We start from the raw sequence: 27,862 nt of genomic DNA on the forward strand, positions 1-27,862 counted from the left end.
TTTCGTTCTGTAGCATTTTGAAATCTTCGAACCTCTTCATGGCAATGGTTAGTTTGTTATCCTTTTCTTGTTCATCGCCTTCACCGATACCGATAAGTGTATCCCATATTTCTTTTGCTGTGGTGCACTTTCGAACCTTTGGGAATATAGTGTCATCTACGGCCTTGAACAAAATATCTTTGGCAATGTTGTCCAAATTATTTCGTGCTCTATCTTCACTTGTCCACTCCATTTTTGGCTTTGGAACATATTTTGGAGCATTTGGAGTTAGTGCGGCGGTGGTGTTAACTTCCATGATTTGGATAGGACCATTTGTGATGACTTCACACATTTCGTCATTTAGAGCAGATAAGTGCACCTCCATTCGAATTTTCCAATCATCAAATTTGTTAAGTGAGAAAAGCAGATTTTGAGCGAGAACCATATCTCTCTTCATCTTGAAGATTTTGAGATCTATCTAGCAGTCAAAATTGACTCAAATAGACAACCGCTCTGATACCATTTGTTGGTCCCGAAAGGGTGGCGAGAAGACTAGAGAAGGGGGGGGGGGGGTGAATAGACTTCTCTAACTTTTTTAAACTTATTTCCAAAACACACAAGGCAAATAACACTTTGGTAATTTCAACTCTAAGTAACAAGCATCGACAAGATAAACAACTTAGAGTGTGCAGCGGAATAGGTAGCGGTAAAGTGTTATGCTTAAATAGTGCGGTGCTCAAAGAGAAATTCTAAACATGCAACATGTTAGAAACACTTGATATGGTTCAAAGATGATGTATGTAAAGTTTGGCTTGCATGCGAACGTGGGAACTATCAAACCCAGACAGTTAAAGATATGCGATAAATCGTAATCTGGTTAGTTCGCAATTAGAATAAGCATGCACGAAATATATGAGCAGTAAATAAATAGAGAGAGAGATTTATAGTGGTTCAAAGATGGTGTAATTCTCCTACTCCACTCTTCTCCTTTCCTTCAAGGAGGAAATTCACTATTCTTCGATCACCCAGATACAATAGTGAATAAGTGTCCACCGACACTTCTCCGAGTGCTTCGCACAAAGCTACACTCCTCCAAGGTTTTTCGCAAGCTCCTCTTATTACTCCGCCTTCCTGAGTACTTCGCACCAAGCTGTACTCCTACACAACGAGAACTACGCACAAAGCTACGCTCTCACAGGGTTTTCACAAGCTCCCCATGTTACTCTGCCCTTTACACCAAGTGCTACGCACAAACCTACACTCAACCAGTGTTTTTCACTCTCTCTAGTTACTCCGCCCTCTTTCTACACTCAGTAGAGAATATTACAAAGAGATAAAATTTTTCTCTCACTCAGACTTGAATTCTATCGTATATAGCTCAATATATTGCTTCTTGATTGATTGGATATTTTTCGTTGTTTTTCGTTGTAGAATTCTTATTTGTCTTCAAGTCTACTTGGGCAATTTATAGCCAATGAAAGCTATTTGCCCGTTGATCAACTTTCGATCTCGATCGTCCATCTTCGTATGTAGTTGATCAAAAATAAAATTGTCAACTTGATCTGAAATATTAGGTAGATGTCTTTTCGCCTTCTGTCAGATGATTTGAATATTTTGCATGTTACCGTGTCTTGAATTTTGTAGCCTCCAAGATTTGAATAAGTTCGGCGTGACAATCTTGACATTTCTTGTCATTCATAAATGTTCTGACATATCAAGTTGATCAAATAATTTATCTGCTGATTCTTGCTTGAGTATTAAGCAATCAATATCTCCGTGAATCAGCCTCCTTCGAGCGTCTCCGGTTCCACCGTAAAAAGATTGATGTTTAGATGAAAATATATCAGTTCATTTTCTCCTTCACGATCCTTGTAGAATAATATACTGGAACCTTCTGTAAAAACTTCATCGTTGTTCATGGTGAGATGCGCTGTTTCGATTTTGTACTTGGTCCACCATACTTGGTGTGTTTCTTCATCTGGTGCATGGCTTTTGTGAGACTTGTGCATTCATCTTGGTTAGTCTCCTTCTTGCCTAGTCTCCAAGTTGGTTAGTCTCCCAAGCTAGCTAGTCTCCCTCTTCGGGTTAGTCTCCCAAGCAAGCTAGTCTCCATCTTGGTTAGTCTCCCAAGCTAGCTTGTCTCCTTCTTGGGGTTAGTCTCCCATACGGTGGTACCTAGTCTCCCAAGTAAGGTAAAAATGCTTAACTTGAGATTCAAACTTAGGACCATTTAGCATAGCTTACACACATATCATCAAACTCTTCAAACATGGTTCTTGGTGACTTATCCGCATCATAATTTTGTTAAGCCAGAATCCCGCTTAACTTCTTCAAATAAATTATGATCTTCCAGACTTGTACATGGGTTGCATGATATGGGTGCACCTTACTAAGTAGACTCAAACTGACTAGTATAGAATAAAAATGGGGACTACTTGATTTTTCAAAAATACATTCGACTCATCAAAATTTACAATTTATTCCTAACATTTACCCTTAGATAATATTTGCAAAGTTCTTTCGTAATCTAAAAATATTAATTCGAATATAATATGTTTAGATAATTATATTTCCATAAATTCAATATCTATTTTAGTAGGAATACCACGGAGGATACACGTGATCAGGTTGCGGGTCTGCTTGGTGTGCCCAACGCTGACAATTTTGGAAGGTATTTGGGCCTGCCATCGTTTATAGCTAGAAATAAAAGGGTTGCTTTTTCATGCTAACACAATGTGTTGGGACTATGTCCCCCCTGGCTTCTTTCTAGCTTCGTAATTAATTCCACAATGATTTTTGGCTTTCAAAAAAGATAATTATATTTTAATTTTGTAAATTGTGATATAATTGTAATTTTTTTAACATGCATTTAACATTAATATAATTTATATGTAATATTTTTATTTTATAATTATAATATTATAAAATTTGAAAATATATAGTTCACAACTTAATATAATTTATAAAAATGTATATATAGGCCGCAACTAATATATCGTACAGGTCTCAAGTGTTATCAGAAGATATATTGTATATGCACTGCGCAACGTATATTCTACATATACGTGCACTTGTTGACAACAATGATTAAATATTCTAAATTAACAATATTAGTTTAAAATATATATGTTTGACCGCATAGCGCAGTGGATTAGTGCGTTTGACTTCATATCAGAAGGTCGTGGGTTTGACTCCCACTGTGGTCGCTTAAATTATTTCCCTTTAAGAAAAACCTAAAACATAAACTCTTCCGCAACAAAAAGGAAAAATCCTAAAACAAAAACACTTGCCCAACAAAAAGGAAAAATGGTCGACATAATTTACACGATGCAGATTTCCTTGGGAGGGTGAAGATGATTTTCTTTCCATTCGAGGAATCTTACAAATAAAAATATCATATGAAATAAAAATTCTGCCAACACCTTCTTTTGTCACACATGGTCTTGTACAGTGATTTATCTTTTTTCTTTACTTGATATTACATATATGTGAGATTTACCCTAAGATAATGTTTGCAAAGTTCTTTCGTAATCTAAAAATAATAATTCGAATATAATATGTTTAAATAATTATATTTCCATGAATTCAATATCTCATTTAGTAGGAATACCACGAAGGATACACGTGATCAGGTTGCGGGGCTGCTTGGTGTGCCCAACGCTGACAATTTTGGAAGGTATTTGGGCCTGCCATCGTTTATAGGTAGAAATAAAAGGGTTGCGTTTTCATGCTAACACTATGTGTTGGGACTATGTCTCCCCCTGGCTTCTTTCTAGCTTCGTAATTAATTCCACAATGATTTTTGGCTTTCAAAAAAGATAATTATATTTTAATTTTGTAAATTGTGATATAATTATAATTTTTTTAACTTGTATTTAACATTAATATAATTTATATGTAATATTTTTATTTTATAATTATAATATTATAAAATTTAAAAATATATAGTTCATAACTTAATATAATTTATAAAAATGTATATATAGGCCGCAATTAATATATCGTACAAGGTCTCTCAAGTGTTATTAAAAGATATATTGTATATGCACTGCGCGGCGTATATTCGACATATACGTGCACTTGTTGACAACAATGATTAAATATTCTAAAGGGAATATCGCACTTTTGGTCCCTCAATTGTTGCCCGATCTGTAATGTGGTCCCTCATTTTCAATTTCAGTCAATTGGGTCCTTCAAAACTTTAATTCATAGTCAATTTGTCCCTCCGATCAGATTTCTCTCAAATCAGGGTAAAATTTATCGACAGTTTGATAATTTTACAATAGCCTTAGTTACCCCAAATTCATTTTAGCCGGATTTGAGAAGCTCGCTCTTGGGCACAACTCATTTTCCGCCCGGCTCTTCGACGACCTGAATAAATGCGTTGGCCTGAAGTATTTGGATCTCGGGAACAATTTATTATCCAGGTCACCATGTCGGCGCTCAGTGAGCTGACACATCTGTACATGGACTGCCGTAGATTCGCCGGGAAATTTTTATGGAATTCACATGAAAATGTTACGAAGCTAGAGGTTCTTAGAATCAGAGATAATTCATTCGAAAAGACTCTGTTCCTGGAAGTGATTACGAAGCGTACTCGTTGGAATTTAATTGATTGTATCTATCGAAATGTAGTCTGGAAGGTAAGATTCTAGAAGGGATTGGAAATCTTACGGAGCATATCGATTTGGAGCTGTCTTTGAACTATCTTTTCAGCGAAAATTCCTGCCGGAATTTTGAACCTTCGGAAACTATAGCAGCTCGAACTTTACAGCAACGAGCTCACCGTGAAGCTACCGGTTGGGTTTGGGAACCTGACGAACCTGGAATTTCTAGATGGTTCAAAGAATTATCTCTATGATGATCTCTCCGAGATCAGGCACTTGACCCAACTGGTAAGTCTGCAACTTCTTGAAAATCATTTTTTTGGCGAGTTACCGTCGGAGTTGGGGGAATTCAAGAAACTGGTGAACTTGTCTCTCTAATACCAACAGCCTCTCTGGCTAGCTCCCTTCAAAGATGGGCTCGTGGGCAGAGTTTGATTTCATCGACGTCTAGGAAAATTTCTTCATCAGACCAATTCCTGCAGAGATGTGCGAGTAGGGGAAGATGAGTCAGTTGTTTATTCAAAACTCCAACATCAAATTCTCCCTCCGCCTTCGCGCCTCGTCTCTCTTTTGCCCCGTCTCCGCCGCCATAAAGTTCACCAATTTCTAATCTCTGCCGCCGGCCAACATGCATACTTTCACAGTCATCGCTCTAGAGAATTTTATCGAGCCTCGCGTTTGAGATACCTACAAATCGCATTTCGGTTTCGAGGAATTTACCTCCAAACCGGGAGCGTATTATACCAATAAGAGCATCGGTAACGGTGGCACGTATTATATGGTGCTCGGATGGAGGAAGTGGATGATTCCAAGACTCCGTCTGCCAATCATGTTTACATTTCTCCGGCTCTCTATATAACTCCGGTACCAGCTCCGAACTCCGAGATTTCCTCCACACCGCTTTCACCATCTCCATATGTTGTTAATCACAAGCGGCGTGGAGGAGAACGTCACGTGAACGGAAAAATCGATGGATTTCACGTGAAAATGAGCAAGAGAGATGGATGAGGTAAAGAGGGTAAAGCGAAATTACTATTTTGTCCATGAATTTAACCTTGGTTTGGGAGAACTCTAACCGAAGGGCCAAATTAACTACGATTTAATGTTTTGAAGGACCAATTGACTGAAATTGACAATGAGGGACCACATTGCAGATCGGATAACAATTGAGGGACCAGAAGTACGATTTTCCCTATTCTAAATTCAAAATATTAGTTTAAAAGTATATATGTATGACTGCATAGCGCAGTGGATTAGTGCGTTTAACTTCGGATCAGAAGGTCGTGGGTTCGACTCCTACTGTGGTTGCTTAAATTATTTCCCTTTAAGAAAAACCTAAAACATAAACTCTTCCCCAACAAAAAGGAAAAATGGTCATATAGACTCCTTAACTTTAGATGAAAAATCAATTAGGCCCTCACACATTAAAAAGGTTCAATTACACTCGAACTCTTTAACATTTTGCAATTAGACATAATTTACACGATGCAGATTTCCATGGGAGGGTGAAGGTGATTTTCTTGCCATTCGAGGAATCTTACAAATAAAAATATCATATAAAATAAAAATTATGCCAACACTTTCTTTTGTCACACATGGTATTGTACATTGATTTATCTTTTTTCTTTACTTGATATTACATAGATGTGAGATTTACCCATAGATAATGTACGCAAAGTTCTTTCGTAATCTAAAAATAATAATTCAAATATAATATGTTTAGATAATTATATTTCCATAAATTGAATATCTCTTTTAGTAGGAATACCACGGAGGATACACGTGATCAGGTTGCGGGGCTGCTTGGTGTGCCCAACGCTGAAGATTTTGGAAGGTATTTGGGTCTGCCATCGTTTATAGGTAGAAATAAAAGGGTTGCTTTTTCATGCTAACAATATGTGTTAGGACTATGTCCCCACTGGCTTCTTTCTAGCTTCGTAATTAATTCCACAATGATTTTTGACTTTCAAAAAAGATAATTATATTTTAATTTTGTAAATTGTGATATAATTATAATTTTTTTTAACTTGTATTTAACATTAATATAATTTATATGTAATATTGTTATTTTATAATTATAATATTCCAAAATTTATAAATATATAGTTCATAACTTAATATAATTTATAAAAATGTATATATAGGCCGCAACTAATATATCGTACAAGGTCTCTCAAGTGTTATCAAAAGATATATTGTATATGCACTGCGCGGCGTATATTCGACATATACGTGCACTTGTTGACAACCATGATTAAATATTCTAAATTAACAATATTAGTTTAAAAGTATATATGTAAGACCGCATAGCGCAGTGGATTAGCGCGTTTGACTTCGGATCAGAAGGTCGTGCGGTCGCTTAAATTATTTTCCTTTAAGAAAAACCTAAAACATAAACTCTTCCCCAACAAAAAGGAAAAATCCTAAAACATTAACTCTTCCCCAACAAAAAGGGAAAATGGTCAAATAGACTCCTTAACTTTAGGTGAAGAATCAATTAGGCCCACACACATTAAAAAGGTTCAATTACATTCGAACTCTTTAAAATTTTGCAATTAGATATAATTTAGACGATACATTAACTCTTCCCCAACAAAAAGGGAAAATGGTCAAATAGACTCCTTAACTTTAGGTGAAGAATCAATTAGGCCCACACACATTAAAAAGGTTCAATTACACTCGAACTCTTTAAAATTTTGCAATTAGATATAATTTAGACGATGCAGATTTCCTTGGGAGAGTGAAGATGATTTTCTTGCCATTCCAGGAATCTTACAAATACAAATATCATATAAATTAAAAATTCTGCCAACACCTTCTTTTGTCACACATGGTCTTGTACAGTGATTTATCTTTTTTCTTTACTTGATATTACATAGATGTTATATTTATCCTTAGATAATGTTTGTAAAGTTCTTTCGTAATCTAAAAATTATAATTCGAATATAATATGTTAAGATAATTATATTTGCCTAAATTCAATATCTCTTTTCGTTGGAATACCACGGGGGGTACACGTGATCAGGTTGCGGGGCTGCTTGGTGTGCTCAACGCAGACAATTTTGGAAGGTATTTGGACCTGCCATCGTTTATAGGTAGAAATAAAAGGGTTGCTTTTTCATGCTAACAATGTGTTGGGACTATGTCCCCACTGGCTTCTTTCTATATTCGTAATTAATTCCACAATGATTTTTGGCTTTCAAAAAAGATAATTATATTTTAATTTTGTAAATTGTGATATAATTATAATTTTTTTTAACTTGTATTTAACATTAATATAATTTATATGTAATATTTTTATTTTATAATTATAATATTCCAAAATTTAAAAAATATTGTTCATAACTTAATATAATTTATAAAAATGTATATATAGGCCGCAACTAATATATCGTACAAGGTCTCTCAAGTGTTATTAAAAGATATATTGTATATGCACTGCGCGGCGTATATTCGACATATACGTGCACTTGTTGACAACAATGATTAAATATTCTAAACGGAATATCGCACTTTTGGTCCCTCAATTGTTACCCGATCTGTAATGTGGTCCCTCATTTTCAATTTCAGTCAATTGGGTCCTTCAAAACTTTAAATCATAGTCAATTTGGCCCTCCGATCAGATTTCTCTCAAACCAGGGTAACATTTATAGACAGTTTGATAATTTCACAATAGCCTTAGTTACCCCAAATTCATTTTAGCCGGATTTGAGAAGCTCGCTCTTCGGCACAACTCATTTTCCGCCCGGCTCTTCGACGACCTGAATAAAAGCGTTGGCCTGAAGTATTTAGATCTCGAGAACAATTTATTATCCAGGTCGCCATGTCGGCGCTTAGTGAGCTGACACATCTGTACATGGACCGCCGTAGATTCGTCGGGAAATTTTTATGGAATTCACATGCAAATGTTACGAAGCTAGAGGTTCTTAGAATCAGAGATAATTCATTCTAGAAGACTCTGTTCTTGGAAGTGATTACGAAGCGTACTTGTTGGAATTCAATTGATTGTATCTATCGAAATGTAGTCTGGAATGGAGGATTCTAGAAGTGATTGGAAATCTTACGGAGCTTATCGATTTGGAGTTGTCTTTGAACTATCTTTTCAGCGAAAATTCCTGCCGGAATTTTGAACCTTCGGAAACTATAGCAGCTCGAACTTTACAGCAACGAGCTCACCGAGAAGCTACCGGTTGGGTTTGGGAACCTGACGAACCTGGAATTTCTAGATGGTTCAAAGAATTATCTCTATGATGATCTCTCCGAGATCAGGAACTTGACCCAACTGGTAAGTCTGCAACTTCTTGAAAATCATTTTTTTGGCGAGTTACCGTCGGAGTTGGGGGAATTCAAGAAACTGGCAAACTTGTCTCTCTAATACCAACAGCCTCTCTGGCTAGCTCCCTTCAAAGCTGGGCTCGTGGGCAGAGTTTGATTTCATCGACGTCTAGGAAAATTTCTTCATCAGACCAATTCCTGCAGAGATGTGCGAGTAGGGGAAGATGAGTCAGATGTTTATTCAAAACTCCAACATCAAATTCTCCCTCCGCCTTCGCGCCTCGTCTCTCTTTTGCCCCGTCTCCGCCGCCATAAAGTTCACCATTTTCTAATCTCTGCCGCCGGCCAACATGCATACTTTCACAGTCATCGCTCTAGAGAATTTTATTGAGCCTCGCGTTTGAGATACCTACAAATCGCCTTTCAGTTTCGAGGAATTTTCCTCCAAACCGTAAGCGTATTATACCAATAAGAGCATCGGTAGCGGTGGCACGTATTATATGGTGCTCGGATGGAGGAAGTAGATGATTCCAAGATTTCCTCCACACCGCTCTCATCATCTCCGTATGTTGTTAATCACAAGCGACGTGGAGGAGAACGTCAGGTGAACGGAAAAATTGATGGATTTCATGTGAAAATGAGAAAGAGAGAAGGATGAGGTAAAGAGGGTAAAGCGAAATTACTATTTTGTCACTGAATTTAACCCTGGTTAGGAAGAAATCTGACCGAAAGGCCAAATTGACTACGATTTAAAGTTTTGAAGGACCAATTGACTGAAATTGTCAATGAGGGACCACATTGCAGATCGGATAACAATTGAGGGACCAAAAGTACGATTTTCCCTATTCTAAATTAAAAATATTAGTTTAAAAATATATATGTATGACCGCATAGCGCAGTGGATCAGTGCATCTGACTTCGGATCAGAAGGTCGTGGGTTCGCCTCCCACTATGGTCGCTTAAATTATTTCCCTTTAAGAAAAACATAAACTCTTCCCAAACAAAAAGAAAAAATGGTCAAATAGACTCCTTAACTTCAGATGAAAAATCAATTAGGCCCTCACACATTAAAAAGGTTCAATTACACTCGAACTCTTTAAAATTTTGCACTTTAGATGAAAAATCAATTAGGCCCTCACACATTAAAAAGGTTCAATTACACTCGAACTCTTTAAAATTTTGCAATTAGACATAATTTACACGATGCAGATTTCCTTGGGAGAGTGAAGATGATTTTCTTCCCATTCCAGGAATCTTACAAATACAAATATCATATAAAATAAAAATTCTGCCAACACCTTCTTTTGTCGCACATGGTCTTGTACAGTGATTTATCTTTTTTCTTTACTAGATATTACATAGATGTGAGATTTACCCTTAGATAATGTTTGTAAAGTTCTTTCGTAATCTAAAAATAATAATTCGAATATAATATGTTAAGATAATTATATTTGTATAAATTTAATATCTCTTTTTGTAGGAATACCACGGAGGATACACGTGATCAGGTTGCGGGGCTGCTTGGTGTGCCCAACGCTGACAATTTTTGAAGGTATTTGGGCCTGCCATCGTTTATAGGTAGAAATAAAAGGGTTGCTTTTTCATGTTAAAATTATGTGTTGAGACTATGTCCCCCTGGCTTCTTTCAAGCTTTGTAATTAATTCCACAATGATTTATGGCTTTGAAAAACTATAATTATATTTTAATTTTGTAATTTGTGATATAATTATAATTTATTTAACTTCTATTTAACATTAATCTAATTTATATGTAATATTTTTATTTTATAATTATAATATTATAAAATTTGAAAATATATAGTTCAGAACTTAATATAATTTATAAAAATGTATATATAGGCCGCAACTACAATATCGTACAAGGTCTCAAGTGTTATCAAAAGATATATTGTATATGCACTGCGCGGCGTATATTCGACATATACGTGCACTTGTTGACAACAATGATTAAATATTCTATATTAACAATATTAGTTTAAAAGTATATATGTATTACCGCATAGCGCAGTGGATTAGCGCGTCTGACTTCGGATCAGAAGGTCGTGGGTTCGCTTAATTTATATCCCTTTTAGAAACACCTAAAATATAATCTCTTCCCCAACAAAAAGGAAAAATCCTAAAACATAAACTCTTCCCAAACAAAAAGGAAAAATGGTCAAATAGACTCCTTAACTTTTGATGTAAAATCAATTAGGACCCCAGACATTAAAAAGGTTTAATTACACTCGAACTCTTTAAAATTTTGCAATTATACATAATTTACACGATGCAGATTTCCTTGGGAGAGTGAAGATGATTTTCTTGCCATTCCAGGAATCTTAGAAATACAAATATCATATAAAATAAAAACTCTGCCAACACCTTCTTTTGTCACACATGGTCCTTTACAGTGATTTATCTATTTTTTTTAATAGATATTACATATATGTGAGATTTACCCTTAGATAATGTTTGTAAAGTGCTTTCGTAATCTAAAAATAATAATTCGAGTATAATATGTTTAGATAATTATATTTTCATAAATTCAATATCTCTTTTAGTAGGAATACCACGGAGGATACACGTGATCAGGTTGCGGGGCTGCTTGGTGTGCCCAACGTTGACAATTTTGGAAGGTATTTTGGCCTGCCATCGTTTATAGGTAGAAATAAAAGGGTTGCTTTTTCATGCTAACACTATGTGTTTGGACTATGTCCCCCCTGGTTTCTTTCTAGCTTTGTAATTAATTCCACAATAATTTTTGGCTTTCAAAAAAGATAAGTATATTTTAATTTTGTAAATTGTGATATAATTATAATTTTTTTAACTTGTATTTAACATTAATATAATTTATATGTAATATTTTTATTTTATAATTATAATATTATAAAATTAAAAAATATATAGTTCATAACTTAATATAATTTATAAAAATGTATATATAGGTCGCAACTAATATATCTTACAAGGTCTCAAGTGTTATCAAAAGATATATTGTATATGCACTGCGCGGCATATATTCGACATATACGTGCACTTGTTGACAACAATGATTAAATATTCTAAATTAACAAGATTAGTTTAAAATTATATATGTATGAACGCAGAGCGTAGTGGATTAGCGCGTTTGACTTTGGATCAGAAGGTCGTGGGTTTGACACCCACTACGGTCGCCTAAATTATTTCCCTTTAAGAAAAACCTAAAATATAAACTCTTCCCCAACAAAAAGGAAAAATCCTTAAACCTAAACTCTTCCCCAACAAAAAGGAAAAATGGTCAAATAGACTCCTTCACTTTTGATGAATAATGAATTAGGCCCTTCCACATTAAAAAGGTTCAATTACACTCGAACTCTTTAAAATTTTGCAATTAGACATAATTTACACGATGCAGATTTGCTTTGGAGAGTGAAGATGATTTTCTTGCAAATAAAAATATCATATAAAATAAAAATTCTGCCAACACCTTCTTTTGTCAGACATGGTCTTGTACAGTGATTTATCTTTTTTCTTTACTTGATATTACATAGATGTGAGATTTACCCTTAGATAATGTTTGCAAAGTTCTTTCGTAATCTAAAAATAATAATTCGAATATAATATGTTTAGATAATTATATTTCCATAAATTCAATATCTCTTTTAGTAGGAATACCACGGAGGATACACGTGATCAGGTTGCGGGGCTGCTTGGTGTGCCCAACGCTGAAGATTTTGGAAGGTATTTGGGTCTGCCATCGTTTATAGGTAGAAATAAAAGGGTTGCTTTTTCATGCTAACACGATGTGTTGGGACTATGTCCTCCCTGGCTTCTTTCTAGCTTCGTAATTAATTCCACAATGATTTTTGGCTTTCAAAAAAGATAATTATATTTTAATTTTGTAAATTGTGATATAATTATAATTTTTTTAACTTGTATTTAACATTAATATAATTTATATGTAATATTTTTATTTTATAATTATAATATTATAAAATTTAAAAATATATAGTTATTAACTTAATATATTTTATAAAAATGTATATATAGGCCGCAACTAATATATCGTACAAGGTCTCAAGTGTTATCAAAAGATATATTGTATATGCACTGCGCGGCGTATATTCGACATATACGTGCACTTGTTGACAACAATGATTAAATATTCTAAATTAACAATATTAGTTTAAAAGTATATATGTATGACTGCATAGCGCAGAGAATTAGCGCGTCTGACTTCGGATCAGAAGGTCGTGGGTTCGACTCCCACTGTGGTCGTTTAAATTATTTCCCTTTAAAAAAAACCTAAAACATAAACTCTTCCCCAACAAAAAGGAAATATTGTCAAATAGACTCCTTAACTTTAGATGAAGAATCAATTAGGCCCACACACATTAAAAAGGTTCAATTACACTCTAACTCTTTAAAATTTTGGAATTAGATATAATTTACACGATGCAGATTTCCTTGGGGGAGTGAAGATGATTTTCTTGCCATTCCAGGAATCTTACAAATGCAAATATCATATAACATTAAAATTCTGCCAACACCTTCTTTTGTCACACATGGTCTTGTACAGTGATTTATCTTTTTTCTTTTCTAGATATTACATAGATGTGAGATTTACCCTTAGATAATGTTTATAAAGTTATTTCGTAATCTAAAAATTATAATTCGAATATAATATGTTAAGATAATTATATTTGCATAAATTCAATATCTCTTTTCGTGGGAATACCACGGAGGATACACGTGATCAGGTTGCGGGGCTGCTTGGTGTGCCCAACGGTGACAATTTTGGAAGGTATTTGGGCCTGCCATCGTTTATAGGTAGAAATAAAAGGGTTGCTTTTTCATGCTAACAATATGTGTTAGGACTATGTCCCCACTGGCTTCGTTCTAGCTTCGTAATTAATTCCACAATGGTTTTTGACTTTCAAAAAAGATAATTATATTTTAATTTTGTAAATTGTGATATAATTATAATTTTTTTTAACTTGTATTTAACATTAATATAATTTATATGTAATATTGTTATTTTATAATTATAATATTCCAAAATTTATAAATATATAGTTCATAACTTAATATAATTTATAAAAATGTATATATAGGCCGCAACTAATATATCGTACAAGGTCTCTCAAGTGTTATCAAAAGATATATTGTATATGCACTGCGCGGCGTATATTCGACATATACGTGCACTTGTTGACAACAATGATTAAATATTCTAAATTAACAATATTAGTTTAAAAGTATATATGTAAGACCGCATAGCGCAGTGGATTAGCGCGTTTGACTTCGGATCAGAAGGTCGTGCGGTCGCTTAAATTATTTTCCTTTAAGAAAAACCTAAAACATAAACTCTTCCCCAACAAAAAGGAAAAATCCTAAAACATTAACTCTTCCCCAACAAAAAGGGAAAATGGTCAAATAGACTCCTTAACTTTAGGTGAAGAATCAATTAGGCCCACACACATTAAAAAGGTTCAATTACATTCGAACTCTTTAAAATTTTGCAATTAGATATAATTTAGACGATACATTAACTCTTCCCCAACAAAAAGGGAAAATGGTCAAATAGACTCCTTAACTTTAGGTGAAGAATCAATTAGGCCCACACACATTAAAAAGGTTCAATTACACTCGAACTCTTTAAAATTTTGCAATTAGATATAATTTAGACGATGCAGATTTCCTTGGGAGAGTGAAGATGATTTTCTTGCCATTCCAGGAATCTTACAAATACAAATATCATATAAATTAAAAATTCTGCCAACACCTTCTTTTGTCACACATGGTCTTGTACAGTGATTTATCTTTTTTCTTTACTTGATATTACATAGATGTTATATTTACCCTTAGATAATGTTTGTAAAGTTCTTTCGTAATCTAAAAATTATAATTCGAATATAATATGTTAAGATAATTATATTTGCCTAAATTCAATATCTCTTTTCGTTGGAATACCACGGGGGGTACACGTGATCAGGTTGCGGGGCTGCTTGGTGTGCTCAACGCAGACAATTTTGGAAGGTATTTGGACCTGCCATCGTTTATAGGTAGAAATAAAAGGGTTGCTTTTTCATGCTAACAATGTGTTGGGACTATGTCCCCACTGGCTTCTTTCTATCTTCGTAATTAATTCCACAATGATTTTTGGCTTTCAAAAAAGATAATTATATTTTAATTTTGTAAATTGTGATATAATTATAATTTTTTTTAACTTGTATTTAACATTAATATAATTTATATGTAATATTTTTATTTTATAATTATATTATTCCAAAATTTAAAAAATATTGTTCATAACTTAATATAATTTATAAAAATGTATATATAGGCCGCAACTAATATATCGTACAAGGTCTCTCAAGTGTTATTAAAAGATATATTGTATATGCACTGCGCGGCGTATATTCGACATATACGTGCACTTGTTGACAACAATGATTAAATATTCTAAACGGAATATCGCACTTTTGGTCCCTCAATTGTTACCCGATCTGTAATGTGGTCCCTCATTTTCAATTTCAGTCAATTGGGTCCTTCAAAACTTTAAATCATAGTCAATTTGGCCCTCCGATCAGATTTCTCTCAAACCAGGGTAACATTTATAGACAGTTTGATAATTTCACAATAGCCTTAGTTACCCCAAATTCATTTTAGCCGGATTTGAGAAGCTCGCTCTTCGGCACAACTCATTTTCCGCCCGGCTCTTCGACGACCTGAATAAAAGCGTTGGCCTGAAGTATTTAGATCTCGGGAACAATTTATTATCCAGGTCGCCATGTCGGCGCTTAGTGAGCTGACACATCTGTACATGGACCGCCGTAGATTCGTCGGGAAATTTTTATGGAATTCACATGCAAATGTTACGAAGCTAGAGGTTCTTAGAATCAGAGATAATTCATTCTAGAAGACTCTGTTCTTGGAAGTGATTACGAAGCGTACTTGTTGGAATTCAATTGATTGTATCTATCGAAATGTAGTCTGGAATGGAGGATTCTAGAAGTGATTGGAAATCTTACGGAGCTTATCGATTTGGAGCTGTCTTTGAACTATCTTTTCAGCGAAAATTCCTGCCGGAATTTTGAACCTTCGGAAACTATAGCAGCTCGAACTTTACAGCAACGAGCTCACCGAGAAGCTACCGGTTGGGTTTGGGAACCTGACGAACCTGGAATTTCTAGATGGTTCAAAGAATTATCTCTATGATGATCTCTCCGAGATCAGGAACTTGACCCAACTGGTAAGTCTGCAACTTCTTGAAAATCATTTTTTTGGCGAGTTACCGTCGGAGTTGGGGGAATTCAAGAAACTGGCAAACTTGTCTCTCTAATACCAACAGCCTCTCTGGCTAGCTCCCTTCAAAGCTGGGCTCGTGGGCAGAGTTTGATTTCATCGACGTCTAGGAAAATTTCTTCATCAGACCAATTCCTGCAGAGATGTGCGAGTAGGGGAAGATGAGTCAGATGTTTATTCAAAACTCCAACATCAAATTCTCCCTCCGCCTTCGCGCCTCGTCTCTCTTTTGCCCCGTCTCCGCCGCCATAAAGTTCACCATTTTCTAATCTCTGCCGCCGGCCAACATGCATACTTTCACAGTCATCGCTCTAGAGAATTTTATTGAGCCTCGCGTTTGAGATACCTACAAATCGCCTTTCAGTTTCGAGGAATTTTCCTCCAAACCGTAAGCGTATTATACCAATAAGAGCATCGGTAGCGGTGGCACGTATTATATGGTGCTCGGATGGAGGAAGTAGATGATTCCAAGATTTCCTCCACACCGCTCTCATCATCTCCGTATGTTGTTAATCACAAGCGACGTGGAGGAGAACGTCTGGTGAACGGAAAAATTGATGGATTTCATGTGAAAATGAGAAAGAGAGAAGGATGAGGTAAAGAGGGTAAAGCGAAATTACTATTTTGTCACTGAATTTAACCCTGGTTAGGAAGAAATCTGACCGAAAGGCCAAATTGACTACGATTTAAAGTTTTGAAGGACCAATTGACTGAAATTGTCAATGAGGGACCACATTGCAGCTCGGATAACAATTGAGGGACCAAAAGTACGATTTTCCCTATTCTAAATTAAAAATATTAGTTTAAAAATATATATGTATGACCGCATAGCGCAGTGGATCAGTGCATCTGACTTCGGATCAGAAGGTCGTGGGTTCGCCTCCCACTATGGTCGCTTAAATTATTTCCCTTTAAGAAAAACATAAACTCTTCCCAAACAAAAAGAAAAAATGGTCAAATAGACTCCTTAACTTCAGATGAAAAATCAATTAGGCCCTCACACATTAAAAAGGTTCAATTACACTCGAACTCTTTAAAATTTTGCACTTTAGATGAAAAATAAATTAGGCCCTCACACATTAAAAAGGTTCAATTACACTCGAACTCTTTAAAATTTTTCAATTAGACATAATTTACACGATGCAGATTTCCTTGGGAGAGTGAAGATGATTTTCTTCCCATTCCAGGAATCTTACAAATACAAATATCATATAAAATAAAAATTCTGCCAACACCTTCTTTTGTCGCACATGGTCTTGTACAGTGATTTATCTTTTTTCTTTACTAGATATTACATAGATGTGAGATTTACCCTTAGATAATGTTTGTAAAGTTCTTTCGTAATCTAAAAATAATAATTCGAATATAATATGTTAAGATAATTATATTTGTATAAATTTAATATCTCTTTTTGTAGGAATACCACGGAGGATACACGTGATCAGGTTGCGGGGCTGCTTGGTGTGCCCAACGCTGACAATTTTTGAAGGTATTTGGGCCTGCCATCGTTTATAGGTAGAAATAAAAGGGTTGCTTTTTCATGTTAAAATTATGTGTTGAGACTATGTCCCCCTGGCTTCTTTCAAGCTTTGTAATTAATTCCACAATGATTTATGGCTTTGAAAAACTATAATTATATTTTAATTTTGTAATTTGTGATATAATTATAATTTATTTAACTTCTATTTAACATTAATCTAATTTATATGTAATATTTTTATTTTATAATTATAATATTATAAAATTTGAAAATATATAGTTCAGAACTTAATATAATTTATAAAAATGTATATATAGGCCGCAACTACAATATCGTACAAGGTCTCAAGTGTTATCAAAAGATATATTGTATATGCACTGCGCGGCGTATATTCGACATATACGTGCACTTGTTGACAACAATGATTAAATATTCTATATTAACAATATTAGTTTAAAAGTATATATGTATTACCGCATAGCGCAGTGGATTAGCGCGTCTGACTTCGGATCAGAAGGTCGTGGGTTCGCTTAATTTATATCCCTTTTAGAAACACCTAAAACATAATCTCTTCCCCAACAAAAAGGAAAAATCCTAAAACATAAACTCTTCCCAAACAAAAAGGAAAAATGGTCAAATAGACTCCTTAACTTTTGATGTAAAATCAATTAGGACCCCAGACATTAAAAAGGTTTAATTACACTCGAACTCTTTAAAATTTTGCAATTATACATAATTTACACGATGCAGATTTCCTTGGGAGAGTGAAGATGATTTTCTTGCCATTCCAGGAATCTTAGAAATACAAATATCATATAAAATAAAAACTCTGCCAACACCTTCTTTTGTCACACATGGTCCTTTACAGTGATTTATCTATTTTTTTTAATAGATATTACATATATGTGAGATTTACCCTTAGATAATGTTTGTAAAGTGCTTTCGTAATCTAAAAATAATAATTCGAATATAATATGTTTAGATAATTATATTTTCATAAATTCAATATCTCTTTTAGTAGGAATACCACGGAGGATACACGTGATCAGGTTGCGGGGCTGCTTGGTGTGCCCAACGTTGACAATTTTGGAAGGTATTTTGGCCTGCCATCGTTTATAGGTAGAAATAAAAGGGTTGCTTTTTCATGCTAACACTATGTGTTTGGACTATGTCCCCCCTGGTTTCTTTCTAGCTTTGTAATTAATTCCATAATAATTTTTGGCTTTCAAAAAAGATAAGTATATTTTAATTTTGTAAATTGTGATATAATTATAATTTTTTTAACTTGTATTTAACATTAATATAATTTATATGTAATATTTTTATTTTATAATTATAATATTATAAAATTAAAAAATATATAGTTCATAACTTAATATAATTTATAAAAATGTATATATAGGTCGCAACTAATATATCTTACAAGGTCTCAAGTGTTATCAAAAGATATATTGTATATGCACTGCGCGGCATATATTCGACATATACGTGCACTTGTTGACAACAATGATTAAATATTCTAAATTAACAAGATTAGTTTAAAATTATATATGTATGAACGCATAGCGTAGTGGATTAGCGCGTTTGACTTTGGATCAGAAGGTCGTGGGTTTGACACCCACTACGGTCGCCTAAATTATTTCCCTTTAAGAAAAACCTAAAATATAAACTCTTCCCCAACAAAAAGGAAAAATCCTTAAACCTAAACTCTTCCCCAACAAAAAGGAAAAATGGTCAAATAGACTCCTTCACTTTTGATGAATAATGAATTAGGCCCTTCCACATTAAAAATTTTGCAATTAGACATAATTTACACGATGCAGATTTGCTTTGGAGAGTGAAGATGATTTTCTTGCAAATAAAAATATCATATAAAATAAAAATTCTGCCAACACCTTCTTTTGTCAGACATGGTCTTGTACAGTGATTTATCTTTTTTCTTTACTTGATATTACATAGATGTGAGATTTACCCTTAGATAATGTTTGCAAAGTTCTTTCGTAATCTAAAAATAATAATTCGAATATAATATGTTTAGATAATTATATTTCCATAAATTCAATATCTCTTTTAGTAGGAATACCACGGAGGATACACGTGATCAGGTTGTGGGGCTGCTTGGGGTGCCCAACGCTGACTGTTTTGGAAGGTATTTGGGCCTGCCATCGTTATAGGCAGAAATAAAAGGGTTGCTTTTTCATGCTAACACTGTGTGTTGGGACTATATCTCCCCTGGCTTCTTTCTAGCTTCACAATTAATTCCACAATGATTTTTGGCTTTCAAAAAAGATAATTATATTTTAATTTTGTAAATTGTGATATAATTATAATTTTTTTAAACTTGTATTTAACATTAATATAATTTATATGTAATATTTTTATTTTATAATTATAATATTATAAAATTTAAAAATATATAGTTCATAAATGTATATATGGGCCGCAACTAATATATCGTACAACGTCTCCTGTGTTATCAAAAGATATATTGTATATGCACAACGCGGCGTATATTCGACATATACGTGCACTTATTGACAACAATGATTAAATATTCTAAATTAAGAATATTAGTTTAAATGTATATATGTATGAGCGCATAGTGTAGTGGATTAGCGTGTCTGACTTCGAATTAGAAGGTCGTGGGTTTGAGTCCCACTGTGTGGTCGCTTAAATTATTTCCCTTTATGAAAAACCTAAAACATAAAATCTTCCCCAACAAAAAGGAAAAATCCTACAAAATAAACTCTTCCCCAACAAAAATGAAAAATGGTCAAATAGACTCCTTAACTTTAGATGAAAAATCAATTAGGCCCTCACACATTAAAACGGTTCACTTACACTCGAACACTTTAAAAAATTTTGCAATTAGACATAATTTTCACGATGCAGATTTCCTTGGGAGAGTGAAGATGATTTTCTTGCCATACGAGGAATCTTGGAAATAAAAATATCATATAAAATAAATTAAAAACTTTGCCAACACTTTCTTTTGTCACACATGGTCTTGTACAGTGATTTATCTTTTTTTCTTTACTAGATATTACATAGATGTGAGATTTACCCTTTGATAATGTTTGCGAAGTTCTTTCGTAATCTAAAAATAATAATTCGAATATAATATGTTTAGATAATTATATATCCATAAATTCAATATCTCTTTTAGTAGGAATACCACAGAGGATACACGTGATCAGGTTGCGGGGTTGCTTGGTGTGCCCAACGCTGACAATTTTGGAAGGTATTTTGGCCTGCCATCGTTTATAGGTAGAAATAAAAGGGTTGCTTTTTTCATGCTAACACTATGTGTTGGGACTATGTCACCACTGGCTTCTTTCTAGCTTCGTAATTAATTCCACAATGATTTTTGGCTTTCAAAAAAGATAATTATATTTTAATTTTGTAATTTGTGATATAATTATAATTTATTTAACTTGTATTTAACATTAATATAATTTATATGTAATATTTTTGTTTTATAATTATAATATTATAAAATTTAAAAATGTATAGTTCATAACTTAATATAATTTATAAAAATGTATATATTGGCCACAACTAATATATCGTATAAGGTCTCAAGTGTTATCAAAAGATATATTTTATATGCACTGCGCGGCGTATATTCGACATATACGTGCACTTGTTGACAAGAATCACTAAATATTCTAAATTAACAAGATTAGTTTAAAAGTATATATGTATGACCGCATAGCGTAGTGGATTAGCGCGTCTAACTTCGGTTCAAAAGGTCGCTTAAATTATTTCCCTTTAAGAAAACCCTAAAACATAAACTCTTCCCTAACAAAAAGGAAAAATGGTTGAGTCAAATAGACTCATTAACTTTAGATGAAAAAACACTCGAACTCTTTAAAATTGGGAGAGTGAAGATGATTTTCTTTCCATTCCCTGATGATTTTCTTTCCATTCCAGGAATCTTACAAATACAAATATCATACAAATTCACAATTCTGCCAACACCATCATTTGTCACACATGGTCTTGTATAGGGATTTATCTTTTTTCTTTACAAGAAATTACATAGACGTGAGATTTACCTATAGATAATGTTTGTGAAGTACTTTCCAAATCAAAAAATAAAAATTCGAATATAATATGGTTAGAATTCAATATCTCTTTTACTTGGAATAGATAATGTTTGCGAAGTTCTTTATTAATCTAAAAATAAAAATTCAAATATAATATGTTTAGATAATTATATATCCATAAATTCAATATCTCTTTTAGTAGGAATACCACAGAGGATACACGTGATCAGGTTGCGGGGTTGCTTGGTGTGCCCAACGCTGACAATTTTGGAAGGTATTTTGGCCTGCCATCGTTTATAGGTAGAAATAAAAGGGTTACTGTTTCATGCTAACACTATTTGCTAGGACTCTGTCCCCCCTGACTTCATTCTAGCTTCGTTATTAATTCCTCAATGAATTTTTGCTTTCAAAAAACGTAATTATACTTTAACTTTGTAATTTGTAATATAATTCAAATTTAAATAACATGTACTTAACATTAATATAATTTATATGTAATATTTTATTTTATAATTATAATATTATTAAAATTAAAAATGTATAGTTCATAGCATTATACAATTTTGAAAAATGTATATATACGCCGCAACTAATATATCGTACATGGTGTCAAGTGTTATCTAAAGGTATATTGTATATGCATTGCGCGGCGTATGTTCGACATATACGTGCACTTGTTGACAACAACGATTAAATATTCTAAGTTAACAAGATTAGTTTAAAAGTATATATGTATGACTGCATAACGTAGTGGATTAGCGTGTCTTACTTCGGATCAGAAGGTTGTGGGTTCGACTCCCACTATGATTGCTTAAATTATATCCCTTTATGAAAAACCTAAAACATAAATTCTTCCGGAAAAATGGTTAAATAGACTTATTAACTTTGGATGAAAATGAAATTAGGCCCTCACACCTTAAAAAGGTTCAATTATTGTGACACCCCATATATCCAAACTCACTAGGATTAATTATCATCCTAGTTTTATTGGTAATTTATTCCCAAAATCATGAAAATTCAATAGTCGGGGGACTAGAATTTGACTAGTCAATCCAAGTCAAAGCGTTGTACCTTATGCCTTATGAGTTGTTCCCTTGTCTCCTTATTCTTCCAACTTTAGTAAGGGAAAAGATGTCTTTCTACCTAAAGTTTGTGCTCCAAGCTAACCTAGCATCATCCTTTCATTTCACCCACCAACACTCTAAACACAAAACCTCTACCTTCTCTCTAAGAATTTGGTAGCTTATTCTCCAAGCCAAATTTTGGGCATCTTAGATTCTACAAGTTGGCTTCCAAGATTCATACTTTCCTAACCTTGAGCATAGGGGAGGATAAGATCCTTGATCTCTTGGTGTTTTTAGTATCTTTTTAGATGTCTTTTTCTAAAAATAGAATCTTTGTTGTCTTTTGGTGTATTTATGAAGTTGGTGTTGAAGAAGAGCTTTAGGAGAAGCTTTTAAGGGTGAGAAAAGTGAAGTGTTAGGCTACAAAGGTAACCCATGCTTTACAAAATCTATTTTCTTACTTATATGATGATTTCTTAGATTCTACTAGTGATTCTTGTGTTGAAATGTGTGATTTGATGCATTGTCTTGTGGTAATGCATGTTTAGAGCTTGTTATTATTGTTCTTGTATGCCATTTCTTGGCAATTTCTTGGTTTCAAGTCATATTGTTGTATTGTGCGAGATTTTGGGTGTTTTGGACTTGAATTTGGACTTGTTGTTGAAAATCCACGAAGGGTTTATTTTGGAGCACAGGACGGCACCCGCGGGCGGAACGACGGGTAGTGCACCACCCGCGGGGAACAGGTGGTCGTGGGCTTCGTACCCGCGGGCGGAACCACGGGTGGAGGTCCACCCGTGGCCCCACCCGCGGGGTACATTGTTGTTGATGGTCGGGGATTTGTTCCACGTGATTCTTTTGACTCGGTATTGATGTTTTGACCTCCTGATGTTGTTTTATTGGGAAATTTGAGTGTCTTCTGGATGTTTCGTATGTGTAGAACAGTATGATAGGAATCCATGTAGGAATTGGTGTCTTGAATCGTGCTTGTGGTCCAATTTTGTGATTCGTTGGATTGATGTGAGTCTTGTATGTTCTAAGGAACTACTTTTGGTTTACCTGTTTGATGAGCATGCTAGTTTGATGTTGAAACGCTAGTGTGTGTGGTTTGTACTTTCCTTGTGAGATTGGCAACTTGTGTTGACCATCGTTTTGGTGTCGGATTGTGATCCTTCCTTGTGAGTATGGTTTCATATCTTTGTTGTGATCCATTGATTGATTCCTGTAATATGAAAATGTATGTAGTCGTTGTACCTTGACTACATGATTAAGAGTATGGGACCTTAATCTTCAAGGTACTGTTGCGGTCCTCGTGTGGTCATGATTTATATGTTGTTGGTTGTTACCTGAGCAAAGGCTCATATGTTGGTGGTTGTGTGATATGAACTATACCCTTGTGTACTGATATGTTGGTGGAAATGTTGGTGGTTGTTGGTAGGGGAACGACGGTTCCCGGAGGCATAAGGTTGGACGCAGAAGTACAGGGGTTACTCGGAGGTAATTGTTGGAACTGTAATAAGGCTGGGGGTAGCCATAAGGTTGGAATAGGGAAAAAGGTTGGAACCGTGTGAATCTTGTGACATGTAGTTGTCACTGTGGCAAGTAGTTTCCAATGTGTGAATGCCTAATCTTTGCTAATGAGTATGTCGTGATGTATTCTACTTCGTGATAACTAGAATACATCTCGAGTTGTATTGTTTACAGTTGTTATTCTTGTCGTGTTGTTGTCATGGGATGTTGATTTCCCTTTTTTCTTTGAGAGTGTGAAAGAGTCTTTGAAGTTGACTTCTCTCTTGCCTTTTGAAATGATATATACTATATTCCGTTTCGAAAATGGTTTTGTTTTATACTATCTATATATGCTATTTAACGCGTATTGATGGGTTACCAGCAATGTTCGCTGACCGTTCCCACCAGATACTGCCATGTGTACAATATCTCTTTTAGTAGGAAGACCACGGAGGATACACGTGATCAGGTTGCGGGGCTGCTTGGTGTGCCCAAGACTGACAATTTTGGAAGGTATTTGGGCTTGCCATCGTTTATAGGTAGAAGTAAAAGGGTTGCTTTTTTATGCTAATTATGTGCTGGTATCTGTCCCCCCTGACTTCGTTCTAGCTTCATTATTGTAATTAGTAATATAATTCATATTTATTTAACTTGTATTTAACATTAATATAATTTATATGTAATATTCTATTTTATAATTATAATATTATTAAATTCAAAAGTATTTAGTTTATAACTTTATATAATTTATAAAAATGTATATATATGCCACAACTAATATATCGTACAAGGTGCCAAGTGTTATCTAAAGATATAGCGTATATGCACTGCGGGGTGTATTTTCGGCATATACGTGCACTTGTTGACAACAATGATTAAATATTCTAAACAAGATTAGTTTAAAAGTATAAATGGTTGACCACATAGCGCACTAGATTAGCGCGTCTGACTTCGGATTAGAAGGTCGTGGGTTAGACGACCACTGTGGTTGCTTAAATTATTTCCCTTTAAGAAAAATAAAAAATATAAACTCTTTCAAAACTAAAACGAAAAATTTAGGGAATAGGGTCAAATAGACCCTTTAATTTTTGATCAAAAAGCAATTAGGCCCTCACACATTAAAATGGTTCAATTGCACTTGAACTCTTTAAAATTTTGCAATTAGACATAATTTACACGATGCAGATTTCCTTGGGAGAGTGGCGATGATTTTCTTGCCAATCCAGGAATCTTACAAATACAAATATCATATAAAATAGAAATTCATCCAACACCTTCTTTTCTCACACTTGGTCAGTGATTTATCTTTTCTCTTTACAAGATATTGCATAGATGTGAGATTTACCCTTAGATAATGTTTGCGAAGTTCAATTCTTCCGTAATCTAAAAATAAAAATTCGAATATAATATGTATAGATAATTATATTTCCATAAATTCAATATCTCTTTTAGTAGGAATACTACGGAGGATACACGAGATCAGGTTGCGGGGTTGCTTGGTGTGCCCTAGACTGAAAGTTTTGGAAGGTATTTGGGCCTGCCATCATTTATAGGTAGAAATAAAAGGGTTGCTTTTTCATGCTAACACTATGTGCTGAGACTCTGTCTCACCTGACATCATTCTAGCTTCATCATTAATTCCAAAATGATTTTTGTCTTTCAAAAAAGATAATTATATTTCAATTTTATAATTTGTGATATAATTATAATTTATTTAACTTGTATTTAACAGAAAAAGCACGTGAGTCTTGAATGCAAGATATAACCTTTAAAACATTAATTTATTTCAATTATAACGCTGGACTAGATGAAAACATATTCCAGATATAATAAAGAACATGAAATAAATAGCAGTAAAAGAAAGCATGCACCAGGATATGTTCATGCAGTTCGGAGCCTCACTCCTACGTCTGCGGGGCCACTCACATCAACCCAAATCCACTATGATGAAAAACGGAGTACAAAAGGATAGTTAATTAACTCTAAAGTATAACCTATAACTACTCCAGAACCTACTCCAGTGGATCCGATGTGCAGGTGTTCTTCATTGCTTCATGATCTGATTGCAAGATCTTCTTCACACACAACAGCACAAGATATATTTGGTATAGATGCAATAAGATTTTCAGAGTAAGACTTTGTGAAAGAGTGCGCAATTTGAATGCTAATTAAGGTAGCATTATATATAGGTTGTAAATGATGTTTTGATCCTCAACGCATGCACTCTTCCATTCCTTGAATTCGGCTGCTCCATTAGATTTAGATCTCCCCATTGATAGGGTCTTGAATAAATACTTTGAACAAGCTTTATACCTCCTGGATAACTTCCTTGCGCTGATCCAGTCAACTACTCCAGACGACGTGACTGATCCAGCAACTAATCCAGGACTACTTTGACAACTAATCTAAGACAATAATACAGAGGTTTAAATGTGCAATATATTTACACTTACAATCTCCCCCTTTGGCTATTAGTTGACAAAACTACTAAAAGATATCATCGGCTTTAAAATGAATTGCCAGATGAATAATCTATACAATTGAGATCGAATTAGTCACTAGTCAAGAGTAGCTAGACACACACCCTCCTTAAACTTAACCAATGTTGTGCCAGAGAATTTCAAACACAACTAAGGCATACAAACACATAGAAATTTAAAGCACAAAGAGACACAGAACACATACATGTCACATAATATAACTGCATAGCATTTATCACATAGTCAAGGCAAAACATGCAGCACCTTAACACATATAAAAGCAAAATAAAGGTAGAGCACACCACATTATTCACTGGCACTTATGGCTAAGTTCACAAAAAAAAAAAAACGTACTCCCCCTTACTACGTGCACTCCCCCTTTTTGTCAATCTAATGGACAAAGAGCAGCATCAGGACTGGGTGGAGGAGGAGGAGGTCTCCAAGTCTTCATCATCACCAGCAGGAGCAGCAGTAGAAGCATTCTCAATAGAGGCAATCTAGCGATTGGTGCGGAGCAGCTGAGCCTTGGCAGTAGAGATGGAAGATTGAATGGCTAGAGAGGCATCCTTCATGGTAGCAATGTGTGAAGTAAGAAAGGTGACTTGCTGACGAAGAACAGCCAGTGTCGAAGCAGAATCGGTAGCAGAAGCAGTCGGTGTAGAGTCCAGGCCTGTTGCTGGAGGATCAGCTGGAGCAGGGGCAGGTGGAACTGAGGAGAGAGTGGCCCGATCATAATAGTGCGACCTTTGGAAGATGCGAGAGTCCATAGAAGTCTTGTGAGTAACGTGGCAGAGCTCTTTATTGGAATAGAGTTGAAACCCTTGTTGTTGTAGAATCCCGGTGATAAGGCATCGAAAAGGGAGATGAATCTTGGCTTCCTTCTTTTTAGCAGAACTCATGATGTGATGATAGATGAGGTGACCAAGATCAATAGGCAGTTGATGTCGAACTTTGTATAACAGAGAGGCCATCTTCTTATTGACAGTGTGCACAGAGACATTCGGGATCCAATTGTTAGAAGCTAGGCGAAACAGAACCGAATAGACTGCAGTAAGTACATTCGAAGGCAGACCATCCTTTGGCCAGATGTTGATCTCATTGTGGGTAAGATGGGATGCAAGAAAGTCCCCAG

The 27,862-nt window shown here is 34.6% G+C and overlaps 1 protein-coding gene and 5 non-coding genes across 6 annotated transcripts; all 6 read left to right on the forward strand.

The window, feature by feature from the left end:
- The first annotated feature begins 3,111 nt into the window (after positions 1-3,111).
- TRNASTOP-UCA lies at positions 3,112-3,185 on the forward strand. The gene has a single exon. It is a non-coding gene; the product is annotated as a tRNA-Sec (tRNA).
- A 1,227-nt stretch (positions 3,186-4,412) lies between these two features.
- LOC109176596 (receptor-like protein kinase HAIKU2) lies at positions 4,413-27,231 on the forward strand. The gene is made up of 7 exons (XM_019326050.1): positions 4,413-4,622; positions 4,740-4,874; positions 8,737-8,871; positions 15,628-15,732; positions 15,836-15,895; positions 15,961-16,095; positions 27,139-27,231. The coding sequence occupies exons 1-7, from the start codon at positions 4,413-4,415 to the stop codon at positions 27,229-27,231; spliced, it is 873 nt and encodes a 290-aa protein (XP_019181595.1).
- TRNAR-UCG lies at positions 9,746-9,819 on the forward strand. The gene has a single exon. It is a non-coding gene; the product is annotated as a tRNA-Arg (tRNA).
- Positions 13,045-13,118, forward strand: TRNAR-UCG. Its single transcript has one exon. It is a non-coding gene; the product is annotated as a tRNA-Arg (tRNA).
- Positions 16,970-17,043, forward strand: TRNAR-UCG. The gene has a single exon. It is a non-coding gene; the product is annotated as a tRNA-Arg (tRNA).
- TRNAQ-UUG lies at positions 19,185-19,258 on the forward strand. Its single transcript has one exon. It is a non-coding gene; the product is annotated as a tRNA-Gln (tRNA).
- Positions 27,232-27,862: the final 631 nt, after the last annotated feature.

The sequence above is a fragment of the Ipomoea nil genome, unplaced genomic scaffold, assembly GCF_001879475.1.
Source record: "Ipomoea nil cultivar Tokyo-kokei standard unplaced genomic scaffold, Asagao_1.1 scaffold0715, whole genome shotgun sequence".
Lineage (NCBI taxonomy): Eukaryota > Viridiplantae > Streptophyta > Magnoliopsida > Solanales > Convolvulaceae > Ipomoea > Ipomoea nil.